General features: G+C 41.4%; 1 protein-coding gene across 1 annotated transcript; it reads left to right on the forward strand.

Moving 5' to 3' along the window:
* The first annotated feature begins 535 nt into the window (after nucleotides 1–535).
* P2RX7 (purinergic receptor P2X 7) lies at nucleotides 536–17,099 on the forward strand. Its single transcript, XM_067306858.1, has 13 exons — nucleotides 536–660; nucleotides 2,359–2,495; nucleotides 3,115–3,182; nucleotides 4,054–4,126; nucleotides 5,079–5,175; nucleotides 8,300–8,380; nucleotides 8,969–9,098; nucleotides 10,035–10,165; nucleotides 13,533–13,626; nucleotides 14,069–14,134; nucleotides 14,230–14,337; nucleotides 15,099–15,194; nucleotides 15,662–17,099. The coding sequence occupies exons 1-13, from the start codon at nucleotides 536–538 to the stop codon at nucleotides 16,142–16,144; spliced, it is 1,689 nt and encodes a 562-aa protein (XP_067162959.1). The 3' UTR covers nucleotides 16,145–17,099.
* The last annotated feature ends 1,741 nt before the right edge of the window (nucleotides 17,100–18,840 follow it).

Below are 18,840 nucleotides of genomic sequence, written 5' to 3' on the forward strand. Positions count from 1 at the left end.
TGGGGAACATAATGGTAGCATTAATGCATCTGACATTTTGATTTTTCTTTTTGAAAAAAGTCTGAGCTCAGAAATTTAAAGTACACTTGTGATATTCAGTCAAAGGGAATTCAAAAAATCTTCCCTCTCTGAAAACTGTCTTTGTTGCATATAAACGTGGGTGGCTGTAAAGAGCTTGTTTTTCTCTCAAAAAACTGAGCCAAACTAATTCTTAGCGGAATTCTCCTGATTTTAATGAAGATAAAACAGAAGTTAATTTGTCCCTTTTCCTCTCTTTATGGGTAAGAAAAGCATCTGACATCCTTTCTCCCGTTTCCTTATGTTAGTTTTATGTTTTTGATTAGTAACAGTCCTTGATCTACCAACTGCCCTTCTTTCAAAGGCCTGTGACTTTCTCACTTAGTACTATCCTACTCGTACGGATTTCTGACTGTGCCTTTAAGTGGTGTGGCCTGGGAAGGATGCAGGGGTGGAAGAAGACAGCACAAGGCAGCTGCAGTTTTCAAAAGCCTAGATCTCACAGGAAGTGCTAACAATGGCTGCATGTGGCTCTCTGGAGTGTCTGCGTACCTATGACTCTTCGAAAGTTATCCGCTTTCAGAGTCTTAAATATGCGTGTATGAAATGGATCTTTCATATATTTGTCGGCGCATATGTTGGGTAAGTGCATGGTGATGGAATGTTGTGTCATATGTGAGCAACTGGTTCCTATATTGGGAGTGGTCTGGTTACAATTTGGCTTTCAGCCAATAAATCCAACTTTGCTTTGAGTTCTGTGGCAGCAAATTAAGATCAATCCATTTGTTACACCATTCTGGGAAGATGGATGTGACTGTGGGAACTGTGCAGGAACTTTGTGATGGGAGTGCGGCATAAGATGTTAGATGACAGAGTGGGGTCGCTTGGACATAGTTCACCGAGGTTCCTCTAATAAATGCCTTCAGTTTCATTTCTGATCATGCTGTTTGTGTTCGTTTGCAGTCTGCAAATCCAGAATAACTCCATTGACTAATCTCAGATTTACACCAGTATTTCTGAGATTAGAGTCTGCTCTGGGGAGTCTCCTGTTCAGGGTTAGATCTACCTAACAGATGAAACAGCAAGTCACCCCTTGCAACAGATTTTAAGAACAATAAGGTGTTTTATGAATATACAATAATTGGTTGCCTCGAAAGGGCAGATTTTCCTTTTTGCTGCCAAAGCAGGGCTGTTTTCAGTGATAAGTGTATGCTGAACAAAGTCTGCAGAAGTTCGTAGAGTTGGTTTTATTCTCAAGGGAGGGCAGCAAGCCAGGACATTGAGCAAACTGATCCCAATCTCGCTGAGAATCAAGCTTGCAGGAAATTCAAGTTGCCTTACTAAGGTACTGTGCCCACCTATTGCTGCTCAGAGCTGGATTCCTGCTGCCAGTTTCCAACAGCATGGTTAACCCAAAACATTGTTCTCCTGAAGGAAAAGGCTGAAACATGTAACAGGCAATTGAAGGAGCTCTGGTCAATTGCTTTGTATTTCTGTTCTTCAAATACTATTTTCTCTTCCCCAAATGGTCTGTTGTGAAACTGAAATGATGCTAGCTCCTGTGGCTGTATGTCAGGTTTGTTCCTCAAAGCAAACTTTTTATATGACTTTTATGTAAGGTGGAAAGTACCTTCTGAACATACGCTAGTTTTTCAAAGTTGTCAATGGTTTTCTCAGTTCAGTGTGTGGTATTTGTTAATCTCATGCAAAAGCAAGAAATGCTAAATGATTCTTAATGGTTTCGTGTCAACTTACAGGAAGAGATGCCTTCCTGCTGAGTAACACATTCAATTTGTGAAAAAGTGAAAGCAGCCAGGCCAAGGTTTTTGAAGCATTCGTTATGAAGCACTCAGGAAAATAAAAGAGTAGATATTTTAAGATATTTTCAAAAAAAAAAAAAAAGTAGTATATTCTTCCCAGATTTAGAGAGGACACTACCATTTGCGACAGCAAAGCTCAAAGTCTAGACAGACAGTAACACATCATGGGTGAAAGTTTTTGGGCGATATCAAGCCCCATTACAGACAATGGGTGTTTCACAAATGATTTCTGAAGGCCCAAGATGTCACCTTAAGTTGTCTGTAGCATTTAGGACAGAAAAAATAAAAATTTTCCTCTTGCATATTTCAGCTCATTCCTGACAAAGCCAAAAATTGCAGAAGTGAAACCAAGAGGACTTTGGTCCAGCCAATGCATCTCTCGCACCAAAAGTCACTCACGTTACCTTAAAATGTCCATCTGACTTTTATCTTGCAGTGCACTCTGTCTAAGAGTGATATAAAGAAAGTGACCCATTTTATTCTTATGGCTTTATTTGTCCTTTCTGTTTTTGCTGGCCAGTTATACGCTCATCATTGACAGACGCTATCAGGAGAAGGACAACGTTATCAGCTCCATTCACACTAAAGTGAAGGGAGTGGCTCAGACAGACGAAAGGATCTGGGATACAGCGGAATACACTATGCCGATGCAGGCAAGTCTTAACTTAATGTCAGTGCAATATTTAACTTCCATTGATATATCTAGTTGCTTTTCTGATGTGTCTCTATACTCCCATTCAATGTGTTTACTGTATCAGGGCAGGAGATAATTATATGGGCTGAGATGAGCAGCAACATTAAAGGAGACTTGAGGGGGGAGGCAGCAATGTTTAAAGCCAAATCTCCCCTTCCACCTCCAAAATAAGAAGAAAATGGTCCCCCTTTGTGAGATTTCTGTAGTGCTATTTGTTACACAATTTTTGCATGATCAGTTTAGTATTTTACTAATCACAAAGCTAGGAACAGATTCACTCTGGTATAGCTGTACTAAACAGAGTAATGTCATTAATGCTAGTGCATCAGATGAGTGTCTTCCTTGGTTGTAATATCAAGGGTGAAGGATTCGGTGCCTTCTTGTCCCTGGCTGCTCATTCCTATCCTGATGATGCCCCTTGCCTTCCCCAGTCTGAGCCTGGTAGAATGTGAATGTCTGTCAGTGGGAGGTAGAGCAGAACCAGCCTCCTTGTCTTTCCAGGTGACATTCTGGAATGACTGAGGTCTGAATCAAGTATGTGACTTTTCAGTCAGATTCATGTTCTTTTCTCCATATAGGGAGTAGACTCCTTTTTTGTGATAACTAACGTCATTATGACAGAGAATCAGCTTCAGAGGAGGTGCCCTGAGGTAAATGTGTTTTGTAATTTATACTTGGGATGACAGTCTCCAGTGCGAATTGCCAATAGATAACAGCAAACATTAATGTTGACATTAAAGAGTGGATGGTCCTTGGAGCAGTCCTGCACAAGGAAATACTGCTCCTCTTTCTCTCAGTAGCTAACACACAAGATCTAGTTTAATTGGGGGAATCAGGGAATCAGTTGGCAGTTGTGACTGTACCTCGCACCAAAGACCTTGTAGCCAAACCTGCCTGCATCGCTTTCAGGAAGTGGTGGCATTCAGGCCAGTGATTGCTGTGCAGCTGCTCTGGCTTTGCTGCTGCTCTTGAGAAAAATCTGGAGGAATGATGGAGTTAAAGAATTGCTATCAGTTTTTCTGCTAATATGGTGCTTTTAATATTACTCTTGCTCATGCCTATATGTCCCCTTCCTTCCGTTCTGTAGGTCAAACCTGACAGTCAGCTGCAGCTCTCCTCTTCTTTCATCTGGCTAGCCTAGAAATGGAACCTGGTAGAGTAGTTCCCCAAAACAAGCTGACTTTCACTGCATAAGTATGAGGGGCTCTTAGTAAACAAAGAATTAAACAGTGCAATATTAGATTTACTGTGCTTCAGAGTATAGGGGAGAGTATGGAAAATGGGAAAGGACATAAATAATAAGGGAAAATTACTGTAAGCAAGAAAAGGGCTTTTTTTGGTTTTGCATGTAGCTGAACCTTTATCTCCTCATAAGCCCACTAATTAGTAAGGGTTACACTTGCTCTGCATTGCTATTTTTTCAAATTATTTGATATTTTTACACTGAAGCTGAGAAAGACTTTTTACATAGGAATGCAGTGGGAGATATTTATATTTCTCTTTTACATCAATTTTTTTCAGTATCCCATTGCCAAAGCTATCTGCTCTTCAGACAAGTCCTGCGAAAAAGGGAGTGTGGATCACCAGAGTAATGGTATATAAATGCCATTTTCAGATTGAAGTATTGTTTGTGGGTACCATCTGCTATTGCATTATCGACCAGTGCAGACTGTGCAAGATCCAGCTTGGAGAGGCTTTGCAGTAGAATGGCACAGACCCCTAAGAGATATGAGAACATAAGTTCAAAACCACAAAAGGAGTTCTTATCAGCTCATGTGTACCCTTACTAAAAGTAAAAAGAGAGAGGAAGCAGAGGAAGGGAAAATGTGAAGGGGGGTATATGCAGTGGTATGAATGAGGGCCAATCTCACAGTCGCTCCCATTGAATTTAGTGGCTGCTCAGCCAGTTGTCCATTTGAAGGGGCTGTAACACCACTAAGATGACTAAGTAGTCCTCAGAATAAGTCAAGGGACTTATGTCCTGTCTTGGGGACCACTGAAGTTGTCTAGAGGGCATCATACTGTTTTCTTTGGCTAGGTGAGTTTTCTATAGTGCCGGGATTTAGTGAATTTGGGCTGCTGGCTGGATTATCACTTTCCCTCGTAAAGCCTGGATGCTCACAGAAATCCTGGCTTTCCAGGAGTGAAGAAAAAATTAAGGTTTTCCCTCAACTTTATATCCTTGTTTAATTTGCTCATCTTGTTGAATTAAACTTCTGAGTGAAACTGTTTTCTTGATTTATCTCAAGACTCTGATGTGATAACTCCTTGTAAAACTGTGAGGGAAATTACTTCACCCTCAGCCCAAACAATAACATGCACTGTTGACCCAAGCAAACGACTGAATAAGGATTTATAAGGTGTGGCAGGACTGTGGTCTGGGTAACTCTTCCTGCAGCTTCCTGTTATAGAAAGCTGCAAGAATCTAAACTGACAGCTTTTCTACCTTACATTTGAGGAGGGATCCACTAACATTTTGAAAATGTCTTTAAATGGCTCAAAACTCATGTCTCTGCTCAATAAGAGCTTATTTCTCTTCTCTACAGGAATTCAAACAGGAAGATGTGTGAATTATAATGCAACTATTAAAACCTGTGAGGTCATGGCATGGTGCCCTGTGGAATCCCAGAAAGGTGCCCCTGTGTAAGTAAAAGAGGTATTTGCATTTTTTTGTGTCAAAAGAAGAATTTATTTTGACAAAGTTGTGAAATTTTGGGATAATCAGCCCTTGTCTTGACACATACAGTTCTCGTGTAAAACCACTATTTCCTTCCCAACCATACTGTTAACACTCATTATATTTAAGAACCTGTAACTTACTTGTAATGATCTGTCCTGTTGTATGATTCTGCAGTGAAGTCATAGCCTCAGATTTGTATTATCACACAGCTGCCATATAAACAGTTTTAGATGTCACAGACTCATCTTGAATTCACTAGAGGCATTTGGATCATTAACTCAGATGTCAAGGAAAATGCAGAAATAAAAAGTTTGCTAACTCAGGGTTCTCTTCTACAAGGCTCAGGGCTCTGTGATGCAGAAACTCTGTGTGGGTTCATTTATCACAGCAAGGCTGCTTCCATCTCCCAAAACAGGAGTGCTAAATTTGCTGTCTGTACATTGTACTGCAGGGTAGTGTTTTGGGAGGTCCGCTCTGGAATGAAGAACAGCCTCTCGAGCCTCATTAGATAGATGATGAAAACCTCAATATTGGCAATATGTAATAACGAATTAAAGAAAACTCTAGGAAAAAGCCTGCAGGGAACAAGGCTGCTGTAACCCAGAAGAGGACCCAGGTGGAGGGGTCCTGTAGCAGTGTTTCCTCTAACCCCATGACTATACAGTGTTCTAAGATGTAAATGTACCATTTCTTTTCTGTACCAGCCAAATCATGAAAATATTTTATAAAAGATGTAATTTCAACTGAAATTATGATGGAAATTACTCTCAAAGAGAACCAAGGACTAATAAGTTGTAGCTTCTCTCAATCCCAAGCCTGTAACAGCTTTTGAGCAACATGCGTAAGACACCAGGTCAATTATCACTTTTATTAACTCATTGCTTATAGAAGACATGGGCATGATTCTGTGTATAAATCCCTTCTTTTCCCTAATTCAGAGTTTTCTGCAGAGGCTGAGCAACTTTTCCCCTGTCAGGTCCCCTCCAGAGCCCACTATGCCTCCTGCAGCTACTCCTTCTGCTGGTTTTTTTCAGTTCTTTAAAGTAATTTCCACTCCCTTCTCCTGGGCACAGAGTTGTGATCCAAAAATAGGCTTCGTCCAACAACAGGAAGGCAGTATTTGTTCTTACAGCGTCCTGGGAAAATATACGTGAGCTTTCTGAGCAAATGAAATCCTAGGTTTTGTTTTGATAACATCTCAGCGACTGCCAGTCATTTTTAAATGTCATGCTATGTAGGCTTATTGCTGTGTGTGTTATAGAGGGGATTTTGCCTTTAATTGTGTTGCACAGTTGACACATTCTGTCGTGTTTGCTAAACTTCCTCTAAATTAGTAGTTGGTCACTAGCAGGGACCAAAAATCATGGAGAACAAGTTTGATCCAAACTGGCAAATGATGTATAAAGATTCTTCGCAAGTTCCACAGGCAAGGAAAAACTTAGGAATAACTAAGTGGCAAAGCTGAGTCTTTACCAGAATGATGCATAAATCCAAGGTCAGAGCCCAGGAAGCTTTGCCATCTGGCTGAGGTACTAGGGTAACAATGTCGGTTTTTGGTTACACCTATGATTGTCTTTATTGTGAAAATTCCTGTGAAAGATAAGCTTCATGAACTATACAGGAGGCCTCCTTTTCCTTCCTGTTAGTGATGGCTGGAGCTGAACAAAGCAACAATCGCCTGTTGGCAAGAAATATCTTTATTTTTGATTGTTCACTTCTGTCAGAAGCAGGGCAGCGTTCTCAGATTAGCTAGCTGAAGGACAGGTGTTCACAACAACTTTTTCAAAAGAGCTTTGGATGAGTTTCCAGATGCCTCCCAATAGATGAATTATAGACAGTTTCACATTATGGGTTCGTCTATTTTTAGTTCTTTAACAACTAACATACATTACTCTTATCTTGACTGTTATATACTGAAACTCATCGGAAGCTCTGATAGCCAGGTAACATCCACAAATGTTAATTTAGTTTGCAGCCAAGTCCTGTTCATTGACTTTGTTTAGGAAACACTCTGAGAAGTCCCTCATGGACACAGTGTGTCACCCAACTAACGTGTTTTTTGTCATCACAGATCTCTGATGCAGAGATATTGTTCAAAATGCAATGATACAATAGGGAAAATATTCCATGCTTAGAAGCACTGTCCTTTATATGGATGACTGTTTCAAAGACTTGGGTTTACCCTCTTGGAATGGCTGTCTTCATGGAAATTTGAAAATGGGCCAGGAATATTTAAAATGGAGCGGGAGAGCAATAATATCCTTGCCAGTAATCCAGTTCAGCATAACCCCTGGGCTAGCAAACAATGCTAGAAATCTGTTACTTTTCTATAGCCCTGGTAGGTCCTGGGGCATAGCAGAGATTGTCTCACATGGTTTAGGCTGACATTACCCAGCTGGCAACTTGTGGGAACGTTCCTTCTGTCCAGCTGCATTAGCTTCAGAGAAATCACTCTTCTGCGGAAGGGTAGGACTTGCAGCCTGCTTTCCATTGTGCCTGCATTTCACTTGTGTATTTAGTGACGCAAACCACTGTCTCCTCAAGATCTGCAGGAGAGGTCCTGAAACTGGTATCTAGTAGGAAGGACTGACCACCTTTGGTGATGTGGTTGATTCCTGACTTCCAGAGACCTCCTCTAGGAATAAGAATGTGGCTCATTCTTACACAGTTACTAGCTGTTCAGCTCTGGCGTAAATAGTTATACGGGAACAAGCAGTGAAACTGCCTATTAATTGTGCATAAATCATCAGCTGTCAAATGGTGAAATTTCTTACTACTATTCTGTAGCAAGATTTATATGAGAAGTCTCCTGAAATCATATTTCAGAAGCATGTAGGGATTCCAGTTAGGATCAGCCCACACAAACAAGTGCAAAAGAGAGAGAACAATTTATAACTAAAACTGAGAAAACTGTGTATACCTTTCTTGATGCCCTGAGCCACCTAACTCCCTGCTTTTCAGTCTGTTATTCTTAGCAACATATTCCTCCTACTGACAGTTTTCCAGGTAATTGTGAAGTAGTATAATATTAATTGATGTATTTAAGTAAAAGTTAGTTGATTTAATTGTTTGGTATGTTTATTTTAGGCCCGCTGTTCTGAAGAGTTCTGAAGACTTCACAGTACTAATAAAGAACAACATCCACTTCCCAAAATTTAATTATACCACGTAAGTGCTGAACATTCCTCCATGTTTTCTGAAGGACGAGTGGTTGTGTTCTGAAAAAGGATTGTATGAACTGGCTTTACTCAAAAAGACTATGTATTCAGGGCTTTATCTACCTGAGTGACAAATACCAAGTTTCTACGATAGAAATAGCCCTATTAATCCTTCAGGAACCAAGAAAAGTAGGGAGAGCTTGGGAACACAGCTTCCTAGCATAGCTCTATTTCTTTTCATGCACTGGAAAACAGAACTGTTCATTCAGATATACTGGTTTGTGTTGCAGTAAAATCACTAAAACACAGCACAACACGTGTGATTCAGGTTATAATGTGGAAGTGTTTATTTTAACAGGTAAAACTTTACTGGTAATAACATCCATCCAAAGAGTAAAGAATTCATCTTGATTCTCAGATCCCAGTTTGGGAGGTATAGATCTGGTAGCTACAAAAACAAAAGCTTATATATTTACAACCTGAGCACATTTAACACAGGTTAACAAGTGAAATCCCTTAGCTGTATTTGTAGCTGCTGTTCAGTAAAGAGCTTCAGCTTTTGTTTTTAAGTTTAAGCAACTGTGTTTGTTCTTCACAGACAAAATATTCCACTGAATTTCAATACTTCCTGCACATTCAACAAGATAACTTCCCCGCTCTGTCCAATTTTCCGTCTGGGAGATATCCTTCAGGCAGCAAATGAGAATTTTTCTGAGGTGGCAGTTGAGGTCTGTGATATTACATTTGCTTTATGCTCACTGTTAAAACGTTTTCTTGTTTGTCTTCTTGCATGTTTTGCTGACTGCCATTTAATGGAATTCTTCTAGGTTTAGAAACTGATCGTGTGAGATGCAAAGTAACCTCAACTTTCAAGAATTAAATGTGCTCAATATCTCACAGGACGGGACCCATATTGATTGAGCTGATATTGTTTAGTTTGTTTTTCTGTAGCACTTAAATAGGTGCTATACAAGACTCTCACTCGTGTACTCTTGCTCAGCTTTTGATTCTGCTAAAGCACATCCTAAATCCTGTTGCTGGTGGAAAGAGTCATCCAAAAGTCAGTCTGGCACAAATGACAGCTTATATTCAGGATCAAAACCCACTTATTTTTGCCATTACATTTTCCTCTGTTCTTTAGGGCATTGAGCCAAATGCCCTTAACACAGTATCCAGCCATATCTCAAGAAAGCTGATATTAATTGAAGGGTGGAATAGAAGTAGAAACAAAGTGTCCTGCCCAGAATCATGAACTGAGCTAGATTTGTTGATTTACAAGGGCATTTGAGATGAAAGATTCAGATAGGAAGCCTACAAAACTTAGGTTTACACTTGGGCTTTTGGTATGAGCCTATATTTAGTTTAAAGCAACAAAACGGCCATCACGGTATACAGCTACATCTACACTTGTACTATGAAGATGAAGAAAAATAGTAAACAGGAAAGGCTTGAATGAGTTCTACCTTCTAGCTCACCTGTGCAGTAATTAAGTCCCTTCCATAGAAGACTGCTTGGTGGGCAAATGTAGCTTAGATGTTAATGTGTATCTCAAGATGTGTCCCTGCCCTTGGCCTCCCTCAGATCTCCACTAACTTTAACAGCAGTCTGCAAAAGCAACAATCACAGTGCTAGGCCCTAAGCTTGCTTTCTCTTTCTGTTTCCAGGGGGGAATCATTGGCATTGAGATTAACTGGGACTGTAGCCTGGACAAATGGTTTTACTACTGCAGTCCGAAGTATGATTTCCGACGCCTTGATGACAAAACAACAAGCAAATATCCTGGTTTCAACTTTAGGTAAAAAATGTATGAAGCAAGTAGCATGTTACCTGAGTTGAAGCAGAGAGGTGATAATGTGTGGGAAATGAGGACCTGGAACGACAGACATTTGATTCTCCTTCACTCTTGTAGTCATGTGCTTAACCTGCAGTTGCTGCAGTTGTATAAATGTATTATCACGGTCATTTTCTAAGTGAGCATGCTTGTATTGTAGGATATTTTATTTCTATACTGAAAGGCCTAGAAATTTCCCAGAAGTATTTTGGGAGGTAACACAGAGAATCGTTTGGGCAGATTCCACCATATGGCAATTGAGGCTTGAAATTACCTAAATTTGGGAGTTTCCCAAGTCAATTAACACAAATATATTAACAAAGTGTTTTTATTCCATCTGGGAAGCCCTACAGTTCACTAAATCAAGATTTATTCAAAAGCAAATTAGAGATTTTGGTTCTGTGTGCATATAGCAGGTTTACAAGAAGTTTTGACATAAAATCTTGATGCAACTCCAGTTTTAATATAGTTACACAGTTTATCAAATGCATATCAGCATATTTAAAACTAAAGTTCTCCCTCAGATCTAGGTCAAAACTCTTGTGTAATAACACTTTTTTTTGACTCATGCCGTGATTATTATTATGTTGTGGGTTTTCACACATTTGTGATACTAGCAGGAGTGCTGTAACTGTGTAAGAGCTGCCATTGTACTCCAAAGCTGCACTGTGCAGGAGCTGTTCAAAGAAGGTGGTGTTCCCTGCTGAGAGCTGACAACCACAGACAGGAGATGGGGGAGATCACAAGGAAGAAGTGAGACAATACTGAGACACTGAGGCCAGCAACCTTGCTCCTGAATAGATTTTTGTAGGCAAAGGGGATTTATAAGAAAGCTTTTGGAGGAAGACAATGTAGTCTTGAGCTCGTTTAGTGTCAGATTGACAGCTGAGGTCAAAATGCCAAGAGTGGATTTACCCCAAATTTGTTATCTTTTGGGCATAAAAATACCAGTCTGTAGCAAGATTGTTTTGCTGCAGTTCAGTTGAAATATCTGCTGAAAGGAAATGCAACACTGGCAGTGAGCAAGTCTGGTCTGAGAACATAGGCAGGCCTGCTGGGGGAGTGTGCAGGATGCCAGCCCACATGCCGATGGCCTGACTCTATAGCTTTTAATCAAGTGGTTTTATTGGCAAAGAGAAATCATCCTCCCTTGTTCCCAAAATTAAAAAAAAAAGCAGCAGAGGTGGTCTGCGCAGCAAATTAAAAAGCAAACACTGTGAAAACTGAAGAGTCATGAATAGTTTGATCATAATACTCCTTAAAACAAGAAAAGCAGGCACAAGCTCTGCCACATTGTTGAGCTGGTGTATGCAAACTTGTATAAACAGAAGCGCTGATTTCAGTAGAACTACACACATGAGTACGGGGAGGAGAGCTAGAACTGATCCTACAATTAATATATTTCAAGAAAGCTTTTTTGTCGTAAGTGTGACATGTCATAAGAATGCAAATTAGTATCAGATCAGAGGTCCATCCAGCCCAGTGTCCTAAAGCTAACAGAGATAAGTAGCAGAAGAAGAAAATTTTGGAGAAGAGTGTAAGAAATGGGGCATGTATAGAACACTGCTTCCCCTGCAGTCCAGCTGTCCTGCAAGTCAGGAAAGCTACTTTGGGTAGGTTGCAACGTCTGCCTACCTGGAGCCCTACTGATTTCAGCTGAATTCCGAAGGGAATTTTGTGATAGACTAAAATGAGAACAGGCTTTAGCCTTCTAAATGAAAAGACTTGCCTGAGGTGCAAGGGAGCAAAGCCCCAGCAAGTGATCAAGAAAGCTCTTAACAGGTCAGTTCTGAGCACAAAGCTGTTACAGATGAGAAAGCTTCTGTGCCATCAAGAGCAAATGTGAAATAACCGCTCAGGGGCTAAAGAAAACCTCTGATTTTGAAAATATTAGAAATGCCTTAAAATAAAACGCAATAGAGCTGCAGGCTTCAGAGGCTAAGAGCTGGCCGGTAAAATATGCCTTGGCCACAGACTGTGGAACCCTTCAGCACAAGATAAGAGGTCATTTTATATCTGTGTAAGCAAGAAGAAAGCAGAATACATTACGCTGTGTTTTTCTGAGTGACTCACTGCCTTCAGAGAATGCAAATCAGATCTCAGTGAATGGGAAGCAAATGATCACATGATCTGGGGAACACTGATTAAAAGCTCTCTAAAAGTCTGCCAAACTTAGCTTGGAGGAAGATGTACAGGAGAGAGTGGAATCAAGTAAAAGCTTCCTCTGGGCTAGTTTGTTAGCATCAAGATGGCAAAGCAGAGCAGCAGAAACTAAACACGAAGAGGAAAGGAGGAAAAATTATTTTTCCTTAGATGGCTCTATGCTCTGAATGAGCTAACTGGAGACACTGAGCTGAGCTGATGGCATTTAGGCCAGACATCTTATTAAACACAGTCTACTCTTTTGGTACTTGAACAGGCATCCAACTCTAAAACAAATTTTCATTAGCAATGACAGTGATCTGTGAGTACCCACTGCCCATGGAACCGACCTTCTCTCCCTTCTGCTAAGCAAATTTCAGTTGGAATAATTTATCTAAATGAAAGAGAACACGACTTAGGGATTACTCAAGTAAACCAGTCAAGAACAATACAGCGCTTTAAGTCCTGACAGCACATCTGAGGCAGACGACATATGGGTTATCAGAATATGAATTTTAGTAAGTCTTTCAGTTAAATATAATGATCTTGTCTGTACTGCTAGCTTTTTAGTGTCAGATTTGAAAAAGGTCTATTTGTTCCATGTTCTGTTACTCTGTTTACTGATCCATATGTTGATGTGAGCTGTGTATTTGAGACATCAGGAGGATCGTGTAGTTGGAAGCCAGTAAAGGCTTACGTGATCCTTGCTACTCTCCACTGCTCAAAGTGTGGGAAATGACTGATATCTAGCGTGCTAAAGTGTCTTCAGGAGTTCAGAGTTGGTCTCTGATAATATGGTATTAAAACCCTCAGAGCAGGACACTTTTGCCATTGCCATCTCCTCACATATCCTTGCTAGGGTTTTCCTTCTGCTTTACCTGTAGCTGAACTTCTTTCTGCAGATTCACATTTGAATTTGGGTTGTCAGCAACACACTCATGAGACATTGGCTGGATTTTTAATTTGTTAACATCTATATATGTGTATTGATTTAGTTTAGGCTGCCAGGTCAAGTACTGGGCAAAATATTGTTCATCAAACTGACCTTGGCACCTTCGTTTCAGAGGGCTGGAAGGGCAGCCTTGGAGGAAGAAGGCAGAAGAAGTTATCCTGCTCTTTTGTTTTCTCCAGCCTTGTGGCATTATATTCCCCAGATAAGCTGCACAGATCTTCATTTGCTCTCTTACAGATTTGCAAAGTACTACAAGCTGCCCAATGGGGAGGAACAGCGAACCCTTTTCAAAGTCTATGGAATACGGTTTGATGTCCTTGTCTTTGGCACAGTAAATACAACTTCTTTTCCTCAGGGAGGGAGAAGAGAAGAAAACTTGCTATTTTTTTAGCCCCACTTCTACCATATTCCCCTTTTCTGGCTCCTATCCATCATTCTGGGGTGGAAGTCATGTTGTGTCGCTAGATCTACACTGAACTGAGCAGCATAGGAAAGCAAAGCTGAGGGTGGAATGGCAAGACTGGGAGTGAGGCAGAATTGTTGTTCAGACTGAGACACTAACAGGTATCTTGACCTTCATAAACCCTGTGTGTCCTCACTGTTCCCCTCTCAATTTGTTTATTCTCCCCTGCTAAGCGTCTGAGATGATAGTCTGTGAAATTTTGGAATTGATTGGATGAATCACTGTAAAGGGACTAAAAGAGAAATGCCATTAAGTTGAGTGAATGGCCCAAGATACTGTTTTCCAGTTACTCCCTTCTGCTTTGTTTCAGGCTGGAAAATTTGACATCATTGAACTTGTGACATACATTGGGTCCATGATCTCCTATTTTGGCTTGGTGAGAGATTTATTTCTTATGTTTATGGAGCCACTTCTGGGGACATGGTCTCATTAAGAAAATGGAATCACCACGTGTTTTTCTTTCATATGCAGGCTGTTTTTGTCATTGATTCATATATTAGTTGCTGCAGCTGCTGCAAATCACCTGTCAAGGAATATCACTTCAGAAAGAAGTACGAGACTGTGCTGAATCCAAGACAGGTAAGGAATGCAAATTGCTGCTCTGTGGATAAAAACACGCAGCAGACCAGACCGTTCATCAGTGCTGGATGGTTCATTACTGCTTCACTGCTTTGTTCCCCAGCATCGTGCATATGTCCTGCAGTTGTGGGTTTGGGAGATCAGGGAGTTTTGTGAGAGGGATTGCAGGATCCAGTGAAACAAAGGACTGGCAAAGGGAACTGCCACCTCCTTTTCATGCCAACATCCAGAGAACCTACAGGAAGCTCCCATGGAGCTATGCACTGCATGTGTTGCACAGGGACAGTGGGCTCCACATACAGATCCTTGGCATGGCAAAACCACACCAACTCTATCAGGTAAACTGGCAGGGAGCAGTGACCCTTCAAAACAGCAGAAGGACACAATGAAAGGGTTACCCCTAAGGAGGGCATTGTCCAATGGCTACTTCTCTTGACTGAATTTACTGCCCCCCAGAATTTTAGACATGCATTTTTAAAGAAGGGTGAAGAGAAGGGTGCCTAAAGGCCCTGCACAATCACACTCCTACAGATAGTTCTATACCATCTCTTCCTGTTCCCTCTGACTGTCCCCTCTGCTCCCTGTGTCCTTACTGTCTCAGATATTGGGAATATCTGCCCTTGTAACATGCAGCTGCATGGGATTGTTATCTGAGTACAGACTGCAGAACTCAGGCCCTGAAGTCAAATCTATGCTGTGTTTGTCCCCAGTTCTCTAAGTAACTACTCCAGTTGATGATGCTCATTTCTTTTGCTGCATAGGTGATGTACGTTTCCTACGTTGATGAGCCACACGTTACCTTGATAACGAAACACCTGAAAACAAGCTTGCAGCATACTAAAGGCGACAGCGTTGAGGTAAGGACAGGCATGTACCTTTGGGATTCCCTCTTCAGGAGGGAGAACTGAGGAATGTCATTCCCAAGTGACTAGGATTTTTTTTCTCAGATTTCCAGCTAGATTCTGAGGGGCTAAAACTAGAGTCCTGTTGCCAGCCTCCAGTTAGTAAGTCCTGTGACCAGAGGATGTGTTTTCTAGAGTCAGCTTAAAACTGCTGCTTTCCACGGTGTATATATGCTAGTGGGAGTGCGTTGGTGTTGAAACAACTTGTGAGGTGTTAATTTGATTTCGCTGGGGTGGGTGTTGGCAACACAGAAAGACTATCCTCCTCCAGATCTGCTGATCTGTCGTCATTATGCCTATTGTGATGTGTCAAATGAAAAGCCCAATGGTGAGGATCACTGTGGTAAATTCTCTCTACGGATGGGTAAAGCAGCAAATGCTGCCTTCTCTCCTCTAATTTATGTTGGGAATTGTTGTTGCAGAGCCACCCTGAGAAATTCTCTGATGCTGTCAACTGCTGCACCAATAATTCCGACAGGGACCCTGTTACGGAGGAACCTGAGGAGATGTATCCTCTCCAAAAGCGAAGGCAAAAGGCCTCCTCCCCGGACCGCCCAGCGTGGTGCTGCTGTGGGAAATGCCAGCTAACAGAGAAGCGCCATGAGCAGCTCTGCTGCCGAAGGAAAGAAGGGAAATGCATCACAACCTCCCCTTTATTTGAGCGATTGGTGCTGTCCAGAGACAACCTGAAAGACGCCCTTCTCTACAAAGAGCCCCTTCTGGACTTGAACAGTACGAATGTCAACGACAAGCTGCGTCACTGTGCGTTCAAGCAGTATATTCACTGGCGCTTTGGCTCTTTTGATCTGGAACACAGAACTGTCATCCCAAGCTGCTGCAGGTGGAAGATTAGAGATACTTATCCCAAAGCAGATGGCAAGTATACTGGTTTTAAGACTACATGAGGATGCTGTAGTACAACTTGAGCTCATACTGTGACTTATCCTGGACATTTAACCTTTGTTTTCTCTTACGGGCCTTAAAAAGAACCAAACCAAACCAAACCAAAAAAAAAAACCATGCAACTTCCCCAAATCTGCTGTACAGCTGAATTCTGTACACACTGTCATTGCAGAGGCAGTATTGCCTATGGCTTAGCTGGAGGAACCATTACTTTAACTCAAAGTGCTGCTTCTGCCTTTGCTTCCCTCTCTGAGTCATCCCACAGAGAATCTAGGCCATGGTTTGGAAATGTAGCCTCTGGGGTGAATTCTTGTAGGTATGTTTTAGTGGGAGGTTCCAGGCCTCCCGTCTCTGCCTTGGTGCATACCAGAGTCCCAGCTGAGTCAGGAGATGACCCGTACCTTGAAAATAAGATGGAGCCAAGAGTCATCTCAAAGCATGACCCCTGAAGGAAGGAAGTCCAAAAGACATATCACTTGAAAACATGGGCCTGAGCTTTTCTCTCACCCCCCTGTTGAAAGGGTTCGGGAGCCCTGGATAGGGGAAGCTCTTGAAAGAGGCCACTGTGCATAAATTTTCATAACTCGCTGTTGAGGGCCTCACTGTCCAGATTAAACAGGCTCATCTTAGATGATTTCAGTGACACAGAAAAGCATTTTCTGAAAAGCCCAGCTGTTCTCTTTGTATTACTCCTTTCAGCTTAAACTCAGGAATTATAAGGAAAAGTATTTTTATCGTCTTTCTGTAATATTTTTAGACATTTCATTCATACTCATTGAAATTGTTAACAGTAGACTTTGGCCTCATGTTTGCTCTTAGCTTCAAACAGGCCTTGCCTCCTACACCTCTTCTACTGAACTAGGCATAATGAGAGTTGCTTTGTGCTGTGAGGGCATGAAGCCAGAGTACAGCCAAGGGGCAGCAAATTCAGGCTAGATTAAACTGTGCTTCAACACCTTTCCAGTTCTTTCCTTTCGTTATACTTCGACATGTTCTATTTTTATACAAACAAGGTGAGAAGGATTGTAACATGTATATTCTGCACTTCTTTCAACTAGGCTTTATTCTTTCTGAGCTAACCCAGCAGTTTGCCATTTCAATTGCCCACATATTTTTTAAGATATATTGCTGGCAGGTTATGCCAGCTATATTTATATCTTCAGTTGTAATATGCATTAATTGCACTAACATTCTCACTGCAGCATTTCATGTATCTAGAGTGGTAAAAGATTACAGTTGACATTAATGCTTTCCTGTTCTGACACATGCACTGATTTTTGGAAGAATGACAGTGGATATTCACTTAGACTGTGATTTGAATCTCCTGTCATATTTTTTTATATATGTTCCTTACCGTCTCCTTTTTCTCATGCTCATTTTGACTGTTTTTTAATAAATAGAGCATTTAACAAATATGTAGCTGAGTCAGAGTTTCTTTAATGGTTTTGCAATGTCTTAAATGCCCGCAGCCAGTTTTTCAGTTCCCTTAATCTCTTTCTAATGCTTTACCTACAAAAACATCATCATTACCCTCATAGTAACTATAACCACCGTGCTGGGAAGCTCAGCATCAGGTGGAATTAGGTGGTGCTCTCTGCTTTTATAGTTTAGATGAATTCTGTCAGAAGACAAATCCTTGAAATCCAAGAAGACTTGCTCATCGGGAGTGGGAAGGTAACAGTCTTAGGTATGCTTCTGCTATCTTTCGCAGGCAGATGCTCTGTCCTTGCCCTGAGCCGACTGGAAGTTATGTCTCGGTGTTAGGATGGCCCCTTCCTGAGGTCATCCGTCCAGCTTCTTGTGAGACGTACTAGCTTGCACTCAGTGTAGAGCTGACTGCAGCAGGCTTCCAGGTAACAGCTGACTCCTGTCTGGGCAGTATGGAGCACAGGCAGTGCAAGATCCTGTCTGCAAAACAGCATCTGGACACAATCACCAATTATCTCTGTAGAACAAATCCCACATTGATTCCATCAGGAACAGGAGCAGCACTGGAGTCATGCTATGTTTATGATTATTGCCTGGTTCAAATTCTGCTCTCTTCCCAACCCACAGCTGAGTCCACGGTGCTTATGCTGGAGTAAGTGTCAGGAGAGACAACAAGTAGCACAACAGATGATTTGAACCTGCTGGTTGCTGTTTTGGTGGATTTTCATTACTATTTTCCCTTGCGCAATGAAAATCCCTCTCTCTCAGGTTATATGTTTTGGGCTGCTCAAAACTATTTGGCATCTTTCTGCGACCATCTGACCCCCGCATGTTTGTTCTGTCCTTTTTGCCTTTGCTGAAAACAGCTCTTCTCTTTCCTCTCTCTGACTGCTGGTCATTTTGGGCTGTTCTGGGGGAGCAGGTGGCTAAAGTCATGATCTCATCGCGCTCCCAGTGTCCAGACTTCTGAAGAAGGGGTGTCCATATAAACAATTACAAGGATGCTGGCCAGGAAAGCTCCTTTCAAAGGTTTCTTGGAAAAAAATCATAAATCAATCTTGTCTCTTTTTTGCTTATCAATGACGTGTGAAGAACACCAGAAAAGGTTTGTTTCCCAAATCTTTTTTGTATATACTAGGAGCTTGGGAATTGTTTTTCTTTGTGCTGTTTTTGTTATTTGATAAAACTCTTTCCCTTCAGCATCTCAGAAGCATCTTGCAAAAGGTTCTGTCCTGGTGCCCGTGAATTCTCCTAACCCTACGGTGAGTCT

Source organism: Apteryx mantelli, chromosome 17 (genome assembly GCF_036417845.1).
Source record: "Apteryx mantelli isolate bAptMan1 chromosome 17, bAptMan1.hap1, whole genome shotgun sequence".
NCBI lineage: Eukaryota > Metazoa > Chordata > Aves > Apterygiformes > Apterygidae > Apteryx > Apteryx mantelli.

Coding starts and splice junctions, on each gene's coding strand:
- P2RX7 (XM_067306858.1), top strand. CDS start 536: ATGGCTGCATGTGGCTCTCTGGAGTGTCTGCGTACCTATGACTCTTCG. Junction 5,176..8,299: donor TCCCAGAAAGGTGCCCCTGT/GTAAGTAAAAGA, acceptor TGTTTATTTTAG/GCCCGCTGTTCTGAAGAGTT. Junction 8,381..8,968: donor CCAAAATTTAATTATACCAC/GTAAGTGCTGAA, acceptor TGTTCTTCACAG/ACAAAATATTCCACTGAATT.